At 50.9% G+C, this 18,951-nt stretch overlaps 1 protein-coding gene across 2 annotated transcripts in view; it reads right to left on the reverse strand.

Annotated features, from left to right (window-relative positions):
• Window positions 1–13: 13 nt before the first annotated feature.
• Window positions 14–18,951, reverse strand: part of FANCM (FA complementation group M) — a 55,461-nt gene continuing 36,523 nt past the window's right edge. For both annotated transcript variants that reach the window (XM_061568735.1, XM_061568734.1), the window contains exons 9-24: window positions 18,677–18,811; window positions 17,588–17,790; window positions 16,631–16,837; window positions 15,352–15,568; window positions 14,409–14,566; window positions 13,009–13,176; window positions 10,082–12,095; window positions 9,616–9,764; window positions 8,957–9,061; window positions 7,214–7,366; window positions 6,753–6,912; window positions 6,142–6,245; window positions 4,698–5,636; window positions 4,119–4,374; window positions 3,097–3,409; window positions 14–1,666 (exon numbers count right to left, since the gene is read on the reverse strand). In XM_061568735.1, coding sequence (XP_061424719.1) covers window positions 1,549–1,666; window positions 3,097–3,409; window positions 4,119–4,374; window positions 4,698–5,636; window positions 6,142–6,245; window positions 6,753–6,912; window positions 7,214–7,366; window positions 8,957–9,061; window positions 9,616–9,764; window positions 10,082–12,095; window positions 13,009–13,176; window positions 14,409–14,566; window positions 15,352–15,568; window positions 16,631–16,837; window positions 17,588–17,790; window positions 18,677–18,811 — 5,399 coding nt within the window. In that variant the 3' untranslated portion in view covers window positions 14–1,548. The remainder of the gene's footprint in view (window positions 1,667–3,096; window positions 3,410–4,118; window positions 4,375–4,697; window positions 5,637–6,141; window positions 6,246–6,752; window positions 6,913–7,213; window positions 7,367–8,956; window positions 9,062–9,615; window positions 9,765–10,081; window positions 12,096–13,008; window positions 13,177–14,408; window positions 14,567–15,351; window positions 15,569–16,630; window positions 16,838–17,587; window positions 17,791–18,676; window positions 18,812–18,951) is intronic.

The following is an 18,951-nucleotide window of genomic DNA, read 5'->3' on the forward strand; positions in this document are numbered from 1 at the left end:
TTCTGTAACATACATCACACTGAACACAAGAAATCACTTTTTATTTCAAATAAGTTAGATTGATATTAGGTCTGCATGAGAACTGTTCAATTTCATTTAAAGCTTTAGGCATCACCCTTGCCAAGGTACACTGATTCTCAGATAAAAAAAATATTAATTTCGCAATGACGACATCAAAATTAATCAGACTTTCACAATGTGAAAACCAGTGGTGTAAAAAAAAAACTCCTTTCGGAAGGAGCAAAATTGAGCAACATCGTTTTCAGGCACTTTGTTACACAACATTGTGGCTTTCAAGCTGCTGGCGTAAAAAACGACGATGGGGCCCATTCATTCATAGTGCATTGGAACTTACAAGAAAAACAACAGCAAATAGGATCCTAGTGGCCAAATCATAGGTTACCTGTGGGTCTCTGGAAACACGTCACCCAAAACGCAACGATTGTGTTTCCAAGTGGCCGCACGAGGCTGTGGCTACAGTCGGGCAGAGCAGGTTGTGTTAGAAACTCGGGAGCTCTGAACTGACAATTAACTATGCTACACGTTATTTATACAATTTCGATTTGTATTGCATATGAAGACGCTGAACATTCAATTTACTTAAGGCAAGTGGTAGTCTTTTATTCTTTGTTGAGAATGTCAAACAGCCAGGGATAACATGCTGTGAACATCGCTGTACTCGCTAGGAGTAAGCTTGATATCGTTAATTCAATCACCCAGTGTGGATGTGGTGGTCACCCTTGTGGGTTCTGGGACCTGCCCAAACCCTTCATCTCCACAACCGACTGCACACACACACACACGGCCCATATTTATTTCTCAAAGTATATATTTTCTGTTTACAACTGTGAGACATTCTTTTGTAGATTCTCAGGCAAATAAGCAAAAGTATATATTTTTTTGGATTGAAATGGATATTTGGAATGTAACAGTTGTACCATTCACAATTTATTGAAACGTTCGAACTAAAGTTCATGATTCATGTTTTGAATCGGTTATTCTTTTTGATCTTGGGGTGCAAAAACAAGACCGTGGAATGGATCTATTGCAGGGGTCGGCAACCTGCAGCTCTGGAAATATTTTTTTTACCAAATTAGAAAAAAGTTACTTGGTATTTTGGTTGCAGACCCCTTATCTATTGTGAAATAAATGAATTGCAAATAACCACCCAACATCCTACACGCAATTCAACGCATGTACAATAACTCGCACACACCTTATGTCAAGTCCTCCCCATGCGGTGTTGGTCATGGGATTTGTTTGACAACACTTCACCACACTGGTCAGTGCGGGTTGCTGATGCGAGAGGGACTCAGAATGCCACCGATCTTAACCATGACAGCGGATAAAACTCCGGTCACTGGATTCAAAGCGTGGTGGCGCTAACCACTGCTGCCACTCCACTCTCTGCGTGCATTGTAAGCATAATCATCTTCAACTACGCGCTCGTCAATTGTTACATCCACAGGGGGTTACACCGGCCTTTTCACGTTTGTGGAAAGAGCGGCTTGCGGGGTCGGAGATCGTCCATGCGGAGTGGGGGTCATGCTAAGGTGGCGGCGGGACGGGCAGCATGATGGGGTCAAACGGATAGCGCAGGAACTGGTGGAGGCGTTCGGCGCGTGCGTCGCTCATCCCCGCCCTGGCGCGGAGCTCACTTGCCGAGCTGTGGGAAAAGGCCACAGGTCAGCAGAGTCTCACTCACACACACGCCAAAAAGTCAGAACGCAGAGATCCTGGGTTCCAATCTGGGCAGCTGCTTGTAATCAAACTGGGTTCCCAAGACGTGTAGTGAGTTGACAGTCTCACCCCTGTTACCAATGGCTGTATACAAACAAATCTACGAGGTTAAATTTGGTTCTGCACTTAACGTGGTTAAATTTGATCTTTGGTGAACATTACTCGTATGCAGAGTGGGTGCTAAAGTTTTGCCCTTTACTGTATGGACTAGAGGCCATTCTCTAATACAAAGTTAGAATGGATACAATTGAGAAAATACAAACTAATTCCAAGTAATATTCTTGTTTCTTTCGGTAAAGTAACGTAGAAGGGAAATAATAAAATAATATAAATATAAAACAATAAAAATTCTCACGACGTTTCGACTGCAACACAAGCAATCATCATGCAACACAAGCAATCATCAGGGGGATTTCACACCTGATGACGATTGCTTGTGTTGCAGTCGAAACGTGAGAATTTGTATTGTTTGATATTTATATTATTTCCCTTCTACGTGACTTTACCGAAAGAACCAAGAATATGAATCCCTGCAGTCACGAAAGCTTTAAATCGAAATTTAATTCAAAGTAATTTAATTACCCAAGTAAAGCTCGCCGAGTCTCAAGGCTCTCTTTTTAAAGAGGATCTTGGCATTGGGATGTATGGCCAAAACAATTTATGCGTTGCTTGTTCACGTGTCCAGGGCACTGCCTTGTATTTCCAGTCGACCTTGTCCTTGATACTGCAGACCATAAACCACAGCTTGGGTGCACTCCGACTTTCTCATACCCAGTTTATCACTTCGGCTTTCCCGACCAGTATTATTCGTAATAAAGGTTTTTGGGTTAGATCACGTTATTTACTTTCTCATACCCACTCGGCAGCACACAGACAAAGATACACCCCATATAGCCTTTGTAGGCTGCTGGGGCAAGTGCTTTTAGGGAGCACTTAAGGTTGAAACGGCAGCACCACACCCAGCCATCTTTTATCTTCCCAGTGCTAATTACACTCGCCCATACTCGCATACATTCACAAAGACCACCCCTATGTAGCCTTTGACTGTTTGGGCAAGTGCTATTAGCGAGCCTCTAAAGGCCAGCACAGCACACGAGGGTGCGCTGTGAACAGGACCACGCCGCCTTTGTCTACCCAATTGTGATGATTACACACGGTAACAGGTAGTTAATTAAGGCTGAGTCAACCTAAGGGAGGCCCAGGACCGGTTCAGATATTCGTCACCGATTGTTATCCACGAGCAGGAATTTAACTCTGGTCGCCGGGTTCGTAGCGCAGTGCGCTTGTCCACCGCTCCCCATCGCGCACACACCCACAACACTCCCACTCTCTCAAACCCACACACTCTCGCCCCACCTCGCGAGTGCGTGCTGCACGCTGCGGAAGCCCCTGCACAGGCCCAGCGCCGTCACGTACGACACGCCGGGGAGGCGGCAGTAGAAGGCGAAGGCTGCTCGCTCGTGCGGGTGCGGCTCCGCAGGCCCAACCACGCCGACGCCCTTGTGCTGCTCGGTGAGCGCCAGCCGCTGCAGCAGCGTCGCCGTGGCGACGGGGCCCGAGCTGAACAGAACCCGCACGTCTGCCGCGGCCAGTCCAGCCAGGGCCGCGTCCAGGCAGCGCGTGCGCACCTGCGGGCGCGATGCCGACGACGCGACCGCTCCTATCTCGCCTGCAGCACCGCATCGGGAGAACAGAGTCACGACGTCGTAGGTGTTGGGAGTTCACCCCGACTCAACATGTGCGAATTGTGGCATTCAACAAACTGTTCGTGGGGGAGAGGACATTGCTACAAGCCCAACTAGGCTGATATGCTATGGTAAGCACATACTTATTCACCAACCCCTTTCCAGGTATCTGATTAATTTTGCCAAATCACAAGTTTAGAATCTAGTCAGATAGTCCATCAATTAATCCTAAGTCATTAAGATGCAGCACCACCAGATAGAGCCAACCAAATTGTTATTAATTAACGATTTGTTTGGAGTGGTGGGTCTTGACAACTCAACTTTTATGAAAGGGAATAACAGCCGTGACAACCCTCTTCTTGGTTCTTTCGGTAAAGTCACGTAGAATGGAAATAATAAAATAATAAAAATAAAACATAATAAAATAATTCTCACGACATTTCGGCCACAACGCAAGCAGCCGTCCTCAGGTGGAGAACAGGTCTGTCGAGGACGGTTGCTTGCATTGTGGCCGAAACGTCGTGAAACGTCATGAGAATTATTTTATTATGTTTTATTATTTCCATTCTACGTGACTTTACTGAAAGAACCAAGAAGATGAATCCCTGCAGTCACGAAAGCTTTAAATCGAAGCCGTGACAACCTCCGTGTTAAGCGAGTCAGTCAGTCCGTCCGTCCGTCCCACACACCCACCGGGCTTGAGGCGCTCCCTCTCAACGATGACGCACACGCGCTCAAAGCGCTCCTGCAGGGCCCGGACGCGCGCCGCCACACGCGACCTCCCGGCCGGCCCCGCCAGCTCCCCCGTGGCGGCGCGCTTCACGGCCATGCGGCGGCTCACCACGTAGTCCCCGCCGACGCCCTGCAGCACCGCGGCGTGCACGCCCAGACGCTGTCGCAGGAACGTCACCACCTCCTGACCTGTCGACGCCACCTCGTGGCTTCCCACCTGCGCGCGGAGGGGAAGATGGGGGGTGGGCAGCAGAGTTTGCGGATGAAGGGGAGTGAAATGTGAAGTCTGAAGTTATTAAATTGGACAGTGCTTGCATGGGTGACCGGCACGGTTACGCGGTAGACAGCAGAGGGCAGTGCGGCAAAATCAGTCGTACTGTACTCATGCCACCACTAAATCCGAACTGACGTTACGCCGGTAGCACACGTGATAAAACTGTTATTAAATTACGCGTTATTTGCTAAGTACGACAGGCTTCAGTTTGTTGACACTTATACACAACAGATTCCTCGTCCAGACAAACCCAGCACCACACTCACCAGAATCAGTAGCTCATCTTGCTGATCCACGGGCGTCGCCACCGATGAAGCTGTCATAGCCGGCTTTGGTGCAGTCTTCCCTGGTGCACCAGTCTTGACAGAGGAGCCCGCTTGACGATGCTGCGCGTCATTCGTCACCGAGCTGAGTCGGGAGTCAAACTTCAACATGCCACGATCCTGGGGGTCCCGTCGTACTGACGTTTGAACGTTCGTCACGTCTGTCATTTCCAAACTCTCTGTCAACGTGCCAAGTCGTGCATGGCAGCTCGGGCGCTGAAATGAAACGTCGAATGTGCTGCAATTGCGAGTGTTTGTGCTGTCCCTGCTGTTGTGTGGTGCCGTCTGAAAGTCGATTGCATCCGATACCTCCGCTCGGGCCTGCAGCCTGATCCTGCAGCGCTCCGCCAACGACAACTCGGCGCGTGACGCAGCGCCTTCCCGTCGCCGGCAACTCGTGCCTACCTGGGCTGGTGGCCTCTTGAGACAAGTTTCACTGTCCTCTCCTTGCCGTGTGTCCCTGGTGTTGTCGTTCCATTCATTCGGTCCCTGCACCGCTCCGAGCAGCCGCTCGGTGACGTGGTCCGTTTTGTCGTCGTTGTCGTCGTCGTCGCTTGAGGAATTTTCTTGTGCGAGGATCCGGCGCCGCTTTGGAGCGACAGCATCGTTAGATCGATCCCCGCATTTCCGGCGCGGTGCCAGCAGGTCCAGCTGCTTCTGGCGCCGTGTCCGGTAAAGCCGCCGCTTGCCGTCCACAAAGCTGCTTTCGCCCTCCTCCTCTTCCTCCTCCTCCTCGTTGGGACGGGCACCGGGACCGGCGATCGTCAATCCAAGGTCCTGGGTGTTGTCGTTGTCACTTAGGCAGGGGGCCTCCTCCTCCTCGTCGACGTCATTGCTCACGCAGAAGCTGTCCTCCAAGTACGACTCGTCTTCCTCGGGCACCTGATGGCAAGTGCCACACGCACGCATGCACGGACACATGCAAGAGATGGACGCGTCTCCAATTGAATGGGCTGACTGCTGGGGTGAGAGATGGTAATAGTTAATTCTGAAACATTTCACAATACATCTATGAAGCCACTGATGTATTTATGGCCTCCTCCGCTGTGATGGTCATGGATGTTGTTGACCATACTTCACCATGCTGGTTAGAACTGGTTGGTGGAGAGGAGGGGGGAAATCCAAAACCGTCTGAGATATCACTCACCACTAATGTTAGCCATGGCCTGAAATAAAACTCTAGTCACTGGGTTAGCAGTGCACTGCTATAACCACTGCTACACCGCTGCAACTGGTGACATCTAAAATGTTCAATTCTAAGTTAAAGCAGCGAAAATGACCAACACCGAACTGCTGGAATCAAACCGCAAAATTTGGGTTCAAATCTGTAAAATTGTCGCGAGAATTACTTTTTCGCTTAGTCGCACCAATCCGTGGTGACAGTCACCTGAGAGAAGATGTCGTGGAACGGCTTGGAGGACAACTTGTACCGTGCAGCCTGTACTGTGGGGCTCTGCACCGACTTGAGATACACGCCGTGCATCGCCGACTCTGCAGCACGCACGCACACAAACACACACAAGTTTCCCCAACTCCACCGTGTAGCATTATAGACTGTTGGGGCGAAGCACGAGATAGTGGTGTGGCTGAAATGGTGTCCGACCGCCTTTGTAGCGCCAGTGCACGCGTTTCCATATGGCACCAGGTCATTATTTTAATCCCGAGCTGACCTAAGGAAAGGCCAGAACCAGTTCTGATATCACTGGAAACTTCGATCTCTGGGTTTAGAGCACAGTGTGCGAGCCACTATGCCACTGCTCGTCACACACAGACATGACAAACATATTTTCAGGACCGCACACACATACAATACACACAACAAAGAAACACACAAACAGCATGCACATGCGGTCGTCACAGCACACTCAAACACGGCACAGGCAGCACATACACACACAACCAGTGCAGCCTCTCACCAAGCACAAAATCCAGCACTCACCTATGACAGTAAACATTTTCACGCACACAAAGGGAGAGGGCGATGGTTGGTTTGCGCACCATTGAGCGCCATGCCCTGTGTGAAAGTGGACGCGTCGTTGATGAATTCGCGCATGGAGGATTCGCTCCCCTCCGCATCGCTCCGCTCGTCCGACGATACAGAGCCGGCTCCCTCTTCCGACAACTCCGCCTCCTCGTCCAGGAATTGTCGACCGGAGCCCTGACGTGATGAGAGAAAGGACACAATACTGGGTTGAGTGACGTTAGCAAGCGCCTACTAAGACCGGCACGGTTCGCGAGGGCATGGCGTGGCCAGCACCATGTCCGGCGCTGCCTTTGCCTCCCCAAAAGGTTGAGATTTAACCTTGGAGAGGCCCAGATCCAAGTCAGACATCACGAGCCACTGATGTTTCCTGTGGCCAGGAATCAAACTCAAACCCACTGGGTTTTTAAAACTGGGGATTCACGCTCTGTACGGTGAGACTACGGCATAGACATACGTAACAGAGAGACGACTTTACCTTCTTGGGTTTCCTACTGGATAACGACGAGGACTTCTGGGCCTTCAACTTCCCGCGGGTGATCCTCAGGACCTTTCCTTGGATCTGGAAATCGTCGTCATTATCGTCGTCGTCCCCACGACGGTCCCTCGGAGCCGCGCCGAACGTCGTCACCTGCGGGAGGCGCGTCAAGATGCCTCTGTTACCGCCCGCACAACGAGAGCACCACGGGGGGCTTACATCGACGTCAGCGGTGAGTGGTATCTTCAGTTTAATTTATTTGGTATAGCCCTGTGAACCATTCGGCTCTTGAATCGGGTGCAACCGCAACAAACAAAAAACATGAACAAGAAAACATCTTAAAACATCTGAACGGGTCCGGGGTTTCCCCTTCATCAACACATAACAATCGGCAATGGTGAAGTGTGGTCAAACAATCTTCCGTGACTGACATGGTGTGGGGAAGGCCTTCATCCAGCAGTGGATCAACAAAGGAGAAAAAAACGTCATTGCGCTAAAACCATGCAGCCACTACATTTACAACACTGGCAAAAAGATGCTTTTACTTTATTTTTTTTGTTCTATCGACTTTACCCAGTCTCCCATCCCTGGACAGGTAGGGCATGACAATGACCCTGAATTGCGACAAATCACAAGGCGCATCCAGCATTGGACTTATTAAAGTTGGGATATGGGTTATAGGAACAGCACTAAGCCCCCTTCACGAGCGAGACACTCAAGTTGTCTTGAACATTCGTCATCCTCAGTCACACACGAACATAAATTAACACAAAGTTGTGCACGTCTTCCTTTGTATGGAACTTGAATCACAATAAAATACTGAGTTTACGACTTAAAGCTTTCGTGACTGCAGGAATTCATATTCCCTGGGTCTTTCGGTAAAGCCACATAGATATATCAAATCATAAAAAGTCATAAAAAATAATAATTTCGCAACGTTTTGATCGCAACACAAGCAATCGTCATCAGGTGAGAAATATCGTGGGAGAGCTGCTGACGATTGCTTGTGTTGCGATCGAAAGGTCGTGATATTGTTATTTTAATTATTTTTTATAATTTGATCTACGTGGCTTTACCGAAAGACCCAGGGAATATAGGGTTCCCTCGCTTTAGGCGAGTTCGGTTTATGCAATTTCGTGTACGTGTGGCTAACCTATTTTTACCCAAAATTCGTTATTTGCGGTTTTAATTCACTCATATGCAGCTACGTGATGTGAGGGATGGACTGCACCTGTGCTGCAGTCACACTCATGGAAACTCGCACAGACTCAGAGATCCATAAACTCACATAGCAACCCATAGACTTCGATAGATGTACATCGACTTAAGATAGAGACCCATACTATTCCACACAATGCTACGTTGAGTAATGGATCGCCCTTCACCGCAATCACCAATCGGCGACTGTTAAATTCCCCATTCGCGGAGGGGGTCGCCCCCCTCCCACACGTTCTTACGTGGTTAAGTGCGGTCCAGTGAGCTACATAAATACGCCGGCGGCACAGCCACGCATGTCATCGCCGTGGCGGCGTCGGTCGCGGCAGCACGCTGTGGCAAAGTGGTGGCATGCCGAGTTTTAAGTGCGTCTAATTCAATGGCGTGACCCAATAATGCATAAACGCTCTCTATTTTTCTGGTCCTCCAATTAAACGCTCTAAGGCGCTGTAGGCATGACAGTGGCAGGACGGGGGTGAAGACGATGATGGTGGTAGTGGTGGTGGTGGGGGGGGGGGGTTCGCCTGCCTTCGGTGAATTCTGCTGCGAGCTCTCCTCAAGGAACAAGAGAGGCTTGTTCACTCTCCTCTTCGGGCGGATCATCGGCGAATCCAAGTCGCTCCCATCTCCCGCCTGGAACGGGGAAGAAGCAGCAAGGGGAGGATGATAGAAAAACAAAAGATGGGTATATTAAGGATGGACACAATGCACTAAACATCACAAATGTGCAATAGGCAAACTAACAGGTAGCTGTCAAGGCGACATGCAAGGGAACATGCATTCGCATATTTGCAAACTTATGATCTGTTTGTGTGTCAACGTTTTGGGTAGACCTTTCATCTATCTGGCCGGTTCTCAAGAGGGTAAGTCCGAAATAGCCACACAACTTCATACCACAGTTTGGTTTGTACTGTATTATATTTACCAATAACTATTGCATATAATTATTTAAATTAATACACATTGTTCTGTCACAGAGAAGCAAACACACCTTGTGACAAGTCATACCTGTAGAACCAGTATCAGCGTTTAAAGTCTTTCTGAGCTTCAATGTTTAAATACGATAGAGACAACATCTTTAGCATACACAATTGCGTAATCGGCAATGATGTTGAGGAAGATGTTTAAGAATGAATCAATGACTGTTAAACAAACGGTCTGTGGGCACATGGCGTGACTCTTAGTACAATGGCAGCTGCTTCTCTAGGAGGGGTCCTTGCTGGGACAGGGGCGTCCGGGGTGTCCAGCAGGAGCTGCACATTTGGACGCCTCCTCAGATGGTGGTTCATCAACTCGCCCTCACTGTCGTCCAAACACACGGCAACCGCTCTGTTCCCTGCAAGCAGACATAACAAAGACAAAGATGCCCCGTGTAGCTATTAACACAGAGTGTTAGCGAACACCTATGAAGGATGGCAAGGCGCACGAGGGGGTGGCGTGGCCAACACCACACCAGGAACTCATTTAAGGCTAAGTTGACCGAGAGGAGGCCCAGCGGCCAAGAATAAAATTCTGGCCGCCGAGTTCGTATCAGAGAGCACTAACAACGACACGTAATGACACAAGTACGGAGCTACAGACGTGTGTAGATATAAGCATACACTAGGAACTGATTGAAAGACACCTACACACGCACGCTTGCTCCTTCCTCACCTGGGTCCTGTGCAGGTCTTCGGAGGTCATGTGACGTCGCCAACAGAGGCGTTGAAGACTCAGTAGGCACCGTCAGGTTGACTAATGAGATACTCGAAGGCCCCACCGGAGTACGAGGTAGCACGACGTTACCGGCCACGTGAGTGACGATCGGCTCTTCCAGATCGTCAAATTCATCATCAGCTGGCAGCGTAAAATCGTCGATAATCACTGGGGAAGTGTCGTGCTTCACTGGCGCCGGTGGGAGAGCGAAGTCCTCATCAAAATCCAAATCCTTGAAGCTCAGATTGAAGGTAATGGGAGCGACGGCCTCGTTCGTTTCCTGCGGTCGGGGCTGGGCTATGGGGGAATTTTGGTGACCGCCACTGAGAACTTCTTCAGCGTCGTCGTCATCGTCCAACTGATTAAGGTCAAACTCGAGGTCAAAGTTGACCGAGAACAGCTCGGCCGAGTAGTCGGCCATAGAGTCTCCCAGCGCTGAGACCTCGCCCGTGAGCGGGGCACTTGCGTGTGTGAGAGGTGCGCGTGGCGACAGCGACGGTGTCGCAGTGATGATGGAGGCCACGTTTTTCGCGTGGCGAGAAGGCGTTAGTTCCCGCGGCACCCGCGCTGATGGTGCGTCGCTCGACACCACCTCTGGCTCAGGCCTGGGTGGTGTTAGGCACTGCTGCTGCTGCCTGCCCTGCTCCTCCCGTTCCAGCATGGAGAGGTCCACTTGCAGCAGCAGATCGTCCTCCTCATCAAACAGGGCGACGCTCATGTCACTATTGCTATCGAGAAAGGCGCTCGGGGTTGTGGAAGTTTTGGATGAGAATTCTGTGGCTCTACGGTGGTGGGTTTGGGCAACGGAGCGATTTTGCTGCCCTGGTGAGAACGTACGTCGTCGCTCATCATTGTGCAAGCACAATTTGTCCGCTCTGTCGTTGTTGTTGTTAACTGTTCTGCGATGATCGTGATTGTCGCATGATGGTGGCTCGAGCTGATCAATTGTGGATGATATACCCGGGGGCCTAGCTTTTTCCTTCTCATTTGTACACATACTCGTCGGGCCGGAGAGACATGGGGCAGTAAACGAAGGCACTCTGTCTGAACTCTGATTACGTATTTGTTGCCAATGCATCTGGAAAAGCATCCCAGGAAAGGGGATCTGCTGGATGTCATCGAGAAAAGAGAAGTCACTGGGCGGCACAGGATGAGACAGAAATTCCTTGACCATCCTTGCCATGGCTACCACGTTGTCAGGAGTGCATTCGCCGTCCACTTCCATCGAAGCCTCCACATCAATCCTCTGGCTGTTGGGAAACACATTTTCCTTAGGGTCTCTCGAGTACCAGTAAAACAGATCAGATAAGGCAGAATCATCCACATCACTCTTGCACCCGCACTCTATGGCCCCGCTGTTCAACCCCAAATTCATTGCGAGCCACGGCGTGCCACACGGATGGGTAGCGCTGCCAACATCTCCTTCGGTGCCCATCCGTTCCCGATGAAGACCGCTCCCTCCTGGGCTCTGCTCTTCTTCGTCCGGCCGGGAGTTCTCCAAACTTGAGCGGTTTTCCCTGACGTTATCGCCCTCCGCCGTGTCCTCCACAATGAAAACATCCGGATCGTCATCCGAGTCAATGGGCTTTGCAACCGGCTCAGCCGACCTCCCTTTCCACCACGCCGGTTTCTTTTTGGAGGAAAAATCCGGATCGGTTTCTCCGGTGAAAAGCGGTGGCAGCGGCCTCGCACTCTTACGAGTAACAGCCTTATCAACAGATTTGTGCAAGGAGATGGTAGCGGTGATGGCGGAAGCAGATGTCGCTGTGCCCTTCACCGGTACCGATGTTGACGCGGGTTTTTTGCGTCGTTTCTGGTTCTCCGCAAGGGTTGACCATGGGTCTCTATGGCGAGCGTTCGTCCGCTCCGCACGGTGCGTGCTCGGCGCTGTGCCACCGTCCTCCTCTGCCCCATCGCTCAGCACGTCCTGCCGGTCCAAGTGAGACACCGCCTCGAAGCCATACTCCTCATCCTGAGTTACAAGAGACAGTGACATCATCATTATCATGACCCTGACAGAAAAGGTAGGAAGAGTGACCATGGCTGATGATGAATGTTCAGAGTTTATTTTTTTTCCCGGCAAAAACCTGATTGTAAAGACACCAATTTCAGCCAAGGCTGCTTTGTTAACAGCGTCAACGGTGATTCTCGTGCCATTAGATAAGCCCGACCCGTTTGCACGACGTCTGTGTGCACGCGAGCAAGAAACAATTGGGCCACCTGTGAAATACAGAACAGCTAACAAGAATGCGGTTATTCTGCAATCTTAATAAACGCTTCATTATGCATCGGCTTTGAGTCGCCCACCAGGACATCCGGCAAGTAACACAAGGCAAATAATTGTGATAATTAACACATGGCAAGAAAACTGCCCAGCGCCACTTGGTGCTGTTTTTTGCTAAAACAACAAACATAAATTGGTGCACCCCACTTGCTTGTGGGCCAGAATGGCAGCTGGCACCACAAGCAAATTAATACCTGCCAAGTCTCACACGGGGGCACCCCTGACATCCTGGCCCAAGTGGTGCCATCAAACCCCCAATTCTATCGATCGACGATCTTTAATTCAACCGACATGACAGCTTAGTGTAAAGCAGCTACACTGACCCCATTACCAAAGGCTGGTCTTCTGACAAAGCGTGGCTTTCTGACTAGCGTGGATTTATGAGTAGCGTGAATCCCTAACTAGCGTGGATTTATGACTAGTGTGGCTTTCTGACTAGTCTGGCTTTCCGAGTAGCGTGGCTTTTTGACTTGCATGGCCTTCTGACAAGCGTTGCTTTCTGAGTAGTGTGGCTTTCTAACAAGCGTGTCTTTCTGACAAGTGTTGCTTTCTGACTATCCCAGCTTTCCGAGGAGCGTGGCTTTCCGACTAGCATCCAAACCTCGCAGTACTTGAGTTTGTCGACCAGCGTCATGAGCCTGATGAAGGGCAGGCACGCCGCCTCCGAGTGCTCCAGCGCATACGTGTCCTGCACCTTGGTCTGCCAGGGCACGTAGTTGCACAGGGACAACTCCCGCACGTGGTCGTCCCCCGCGCGCCGCTCCGCCGCCTGCACGCAAACCGTTGTCACATCAGACTTGGTGCTCAGTCGATGCCGCTTAAAGGGAAAATGCGACCTGGGAATCGATCGGTTATCTAACAGCTCCGTGCGCCTAGGCCATGCGTCCCAGGGCTGTATGATGCAGGTTTGATGCTTCGTTAATGACAACAAACACTTCAAAATTAATTTTGGCAGTGCCGCCATGGTGATGCCCCTGCCGTGATGTTTTATTGCAGGGTTCTTCAACTAGCGGCCCCTCGGCCATACATATACGAGATATGAAGAAATGCAGATTAGTGAGATGAAAGTGAGATGAACAATAGAGATGAGAGATCTGGAGACTAGAGGTACAGAATAATGGTCACATATGACTTATGACGTTACATGACCCACGAACAATGCTCATTTTAACCTTTCCCATTCCGAGACAAGTTTTCGCCGTGATGTGTGGGTGGCTGACGGGGCTAATGCTACGCTGCGCATCTTCGAATCCTGGCAGCTGCCCAGGGTTAAACGAGATTATCAAAGTGCAGAGAGTGTGAGAAACGTCATTCCAGACCTGGTAAACTTTTGACTGTGTGGGCTCACTGAGTTCAAGGTTTAATACAATACATGTAGAATTATATCGTAACCTAATGCGACTGCATTGTACAGAAACAGTGGACATACTTATTTTCTAGACAAAGGTACTCAGTCATAGGCAGAAGTAAAAAAGGAAAGTCTTGAGTCTGGACTTGAACAGGGGCAAGGGAGTTGATAGCATGGATGGCCGGGAGAAGGGAGATCCATACCCTAGGGCGGCAGAGGAGAAAGGGCGACCTCCCACCAAGAAAAAGTTGACTGGGGGATTCTACAGATAGCCTTGGTTGCTGGCGCAGAGAGTATATGGAGGGAAGTAGAGTGAGATGAGGGGGGATAGCAAGTGCGATCTGGAATTTAAAGGAATTCAGGCCGAGGAAACCAAACTGTTAAACAGCTCAACCTATCGTCCAAGAAAGGATAGAGCAAGGCAGGGAAGGGCAATGCTAGAACAGGGCAGGCCCCCTACTGGCAAGAATAATTCCTATTTGCAAACCGGTTCTGCGATCACCTTGTGCTGTTGGCGGGGGGGGGGGGGTCCCCTTGGTTGGAGTGCAGCATGCTATTGGAACGGTTTGAGATGAGATGTGATGATGTAAGGTGCCTTTGAGTTGCTCAGGAAATGTAACAGTGCGCCCTGCAGGAAGAAGAGCAGAACCCACCGCGGTCCGCTCGGGGTCAGGGAGACACGCGAAGGGCGCCAGCGCGAGGACGGGCGTCTTCTCCCCGTGGTGCGGGCGCACGCGCCGCTCCCAGTCATCCTCCTCATCCCGCGTGAGCAGCCCCTCACTTCTGCATGGCTGCTTCCTGCCCAGCGACCCTGGATAAAAAACAACGGCTTCATTGTCGTCGTTATCATCATCGTCAGCAACAACAGCATCAGCGGCAGCAATTATTTATTCTCTACTGGATGAAGGGCTTTCCCAAACCGCTTCCGTTCCTCGTGGTCAAGCGATGCGCAACTTGCACCTGCGAGCCGATTCCATCGCTCGATCTCCGGGGTGGACATCCTCATGGGCTGCCACTCGACCACTGGCCATCGTCCCTTCTCGCCGTGTCATGTCCCTCCCAAGCCCACTTACTTTTCTCACAATCAATGTGTTCTCTGATCTGTATGTTCCTCATTCTCTCAGTGTAATTCCAAGTATGCACCTCTCCACGCTTCTTTGAGCACTTTCTTTCTTGGTGTCTATGTGTTTCTAAACCATATCGGACCAGGCAGCACGCACTGATTATAAACTGTGTCGGTGAAAATAACGTCAGTATATTTTCAATAATGGATAAATCGAAAAACATTTTTGACTACACCCCAGTTAGGCCCAGGACCTTCACATGGCGCTGCCGGTCACGATATGTCCAAATGACCGGTTTGTACCGAGGGGGCGGTCTTCTCTACCACCACCACCACGCCGCGCGCTCGCTCACCCACTCGCCCGCTCGCCCACCCGCTCGCCCGCCCACCCACCCGCTCGCTCGCCCGCCCACCCGCTCGCCCGCCCGCCCGCTCGCCCGCTCGCCCACCCGCCCGCTCGCCCACCCGCCCGCTCGCCCGCCCACCCGCCCGCTCGCCCACCCGCTCGCCCACCCGCTCACCCACTCACTCACCGAGTGTGGTCGATGCCTCTGCGACCGTCTGGCATAGGCGACCCTTGCCCCTCGTCTGACCATCGAACTTTGGTACGTGCAGGTGCATGCGGTGCGGCACTGGGGAAAGGCCGGCAGGCACCATGCGTGGGTTGTAGGGGTAGAGCTGGAAGGAGGTGCTCGCTCCCTCGATCGCCTTGTAGATGCTCTTCCTGCTCGACTGGCTCTGGTTGTACATCTGACCAGTGGGGGGGGGATCGCACCTCCGATTAACTGTGCTAATCGCACCTCTGATTAGCATGGAGTTGGCTACATATGGTGTAAAAGAAGTTCAGCATTCATACATTGTGGGAGATAATTATCGAAGAGAAATCTGGACGGTAAACAAAGCGACCTGGACAGAAAGATGGACCCCGGATGTTGCTGTGGACATCTGTGAAAACTACTGAATATCTGTGAAAAAAAGCGTTATAGCTAATCAGATTCCTCCAATATAAATAAATATTCTGATCACTGGCATCCCCCAGACCCCCACGGATAAGGAAGCCGATGATGATCATGATGAACAAGGAGTAGCCATAGGGCATGGGAAGCCAAGTGAGATTGATTAAAAAAGCAGACTCAAGGCAGTAAACTATTGGTAGGTTTTCAGGAGGGTTCTGCAGTGGGATGTTTGGCCAAGCCATTAATGAGCACTTAGCTTCGTGTGGGAGGGAACTGGAGAACCCAGAGTATACTCACGACACACATGAGGGCAGAAACACTCAAAGCTCAGCACAGATAGATGCACGAATCCACGGCTACACTGCCATATGTTGGTAACATTTTAGCTAAGGCTTACAATACCTGTTTTTTTCAGGCAAGCTCTCAGGAAAGTAATAATCAGGCTCCAAAGCCTGCTTAGCTTCTGAGATCTGACAAGAGATGGCTCGTTCCGGTCGATTTGATCATAGGCATTAAATTAATTAATCTACACATCACGATCAATTTTGGCCTTTAGTTAATGCATGGGTGTATGCTGAACTTCGTTCACACCATACGTAGCCAACTGTGCTCATCGGAGGTGCGGGGGAAGAACAAACTAAACACAAAATATTAAGGAACCTGTGCTCGGCAATCATGGAGAAAACGAAAATTTGTAAGGAGTGCTGCCTTCGTCTGAATCGTTGAGCCTCAGGCTTTTCTGCAGCCAAGCCCCAACGAGATTCGATGATGCTCAATGACGGCAACAATCTTGACGAAAGCTACGACTCAAGCGAGCGTCGCGGTAGCAAAGTGGAGGTTAAGACCCGGGACCGACCCTCTCCTCGCGTCCGTGCGCCAAGATGACGACGATGCGCCCGTGTCGGCGCCGCCCCGTGCGGCCCATGCGCTGCACGAGGCGCACGGGGCTCTTCTGCGCGTCGAAGCAGACGATGAGGTCCACCTCGCCGATGTCCAGCCCCTCCTCGCCCACGCACGTCGCCACCAGTGTGTTGTAGCCGCCGTGGCGGAAGCGCTTCACGACCTGGTGGGAGCACGGGGCAAGTGCGGTTAGCGGCGTGTGTGGCCCCGTGTGCGTGTGTGTGTGGAGAGCGGTAGTGTTCGCAGTTAGCGCGCTGCGCTACGAACCCGACGACCCGAGTTCATTGCAAGCTCATGGCCAACGGCAGTGACGATTATCTGAACCAGTCCAGAGTCTCCCCTAGGTCAACTCAGCCTTAAATGAGTACCTGATGCAAACATTGCCACTAAGGAGACAAAGGTGGCCAGGTGTGATGCTGGAAACCCACCCCCTACCCCCTTGTGTGCTCTACTCGCTTTCATAGATGCTCACGAATAGCACTTGCCCCAACAGTCTGTTAAGGCAGTAGGGGGGGGATATTTATTCTTTTGGCGTATCCTCACACTAATGTGACGCTGCAAACTAGTGTCAGAAAGCGTGATACCCGCAGCCAGGGCGTATATCTGCCAGGTAACAGCTCTGCGGTTATTCGAGGTGGAGCTGAGCTTTTAAGCGTCCAATTTCAAGATCGCGTGGCGAGACAAAGACCAAGTGGCACAAGAACGCACGCCAAGTATGTCGCATCTTCTTGGTTCTTTCGGTATAATCACGTAGAAGAAAAATAACAAAATAAGAAAAGAAAATTTAATAAATAAATAAATATTCATTTTTTTTCCCTTCTACGTGACTTTACCGAAAGAACCAAGAAGATGAATCCCTGCAGTCACGAAAGCTTTAAATCGAAAAGTACGTCGCGCGTCGCAGAGGTCACACCTGGACCTGCTCCTTCTGCGTGAAGCCGCGCGTTGCCTTGCCGCTGGATGACGACTGCCCCACGAACATCATGGCGCGCACCAGCGGGTGGTGGCGGCTCAGCATCTCGGCGATCTCCTGCACGCTGTCGCGGAACGACGAGAAGATCATGACGCGAGTGTCCGTCACAGCAGTGCTGCCCTCCGTTCCTCCATCGCTCGCTGCTGAATGTAAACAAACAAAAACGACAACAAAGTCAAGCAATAGTGGCTGCAATAGAACCCCATCATCATCATTAGCCATCGCCAATCTACTACTGGATGGCAGTCTTCTCAATCTACCGCCATCTCTCACAATCCTGCATCTGCACATGAACTAATTTCATCGCTCCATCTCTTTGGTGGATGTCCTCTCGGATGCCTTCCATTCTTTAGCTGCCACTCCATCATTGGTCTTGACCATCAGCCATCATTCCTTCCTTCTTGGGATACATCCTGCCTAAGCACACTGACTTTTGTTGAGTGATGTCATTAAGCTGCATATACCCTTTAATCCATGTACAGTATTTCAACTTACGTCTCTCAGCGTAATTGCAAACACGCACCTTTCCATGCTTCTTTGCACACTACTCAGTTATTGTAAATGTTATTCATAAAATACCACAGCAGTGAATAGCCTCGAAATAAAATTAATACAAAAATAAAACCACCACATTCACATGCACTTGCCTAAACTCGGCAGAGCGTATTGGCATCAGGAAAAGAATGCGGCAGGGCTCTTACACAAGGGGCGCATGTGTGAGGACTGTTCAGGGTTCACCCACAGCTGCGCTACTCACTCCTTCTTGGCAGAGGAGTCCTTTCCTGCCATTTCCTGCTGTTTCCTGCTGAGGCTGCACGCAGCCATTAACCAACTTCACTTTGCACCGCGGCCCACCGGCATGAATGACCGTCGCGATAATTGCGACCGATGAATGAGCAAGCTGTCGCAAGCCGTCTAATCTTGGCGCGACCATCAGCTGACCGCACCCAGTTTCTAACCACCAAGATGACGACATATCAACCAAGCTGGCGAGAAGGGCGACAACCAAGCCACAAGCCAACCACTCACCCGCCGTCTTCTGCTGCTGCTGCTGCTGCTGCTGCTGCCACTGCTGGAAGTGCTGCAGCACAACCTCCTCGAGCTTCCGCAGCTTGGGGTGGCTGTAGACAAAGGGCCTCGGCTCCACAACTCGCTCGGCGAACACTAAGGAGCAAGAATGAGAACGCGGCAGCACTTGAGTAGTGGTTGCGGTGCCGTGGGCCAGTCAGCTCCACGAGAGCGGGTGTGCACCGTCGCGGCGATCGGTTCACTCGTTAGTTCGTTTTACTAATTTCCGAGTGGCA

This window comes from Lethenteron reissneri, chromosome 41 (assembly GCF_015708825.2).
Source record: "Lethenteron reissneri isolate LAM-NWPU_2019-01 chromosome 41, ASM1570882v1, whole genome shotgun sequence".
Classification (NCBI taxonomy): domain Eukaryota; kingdom Metazoa; phylum Chordata; class Hyperoartia; order Petromyzontiformes; family Petromyzontidae; genus Lethenteron; species Lethenteron reissneri.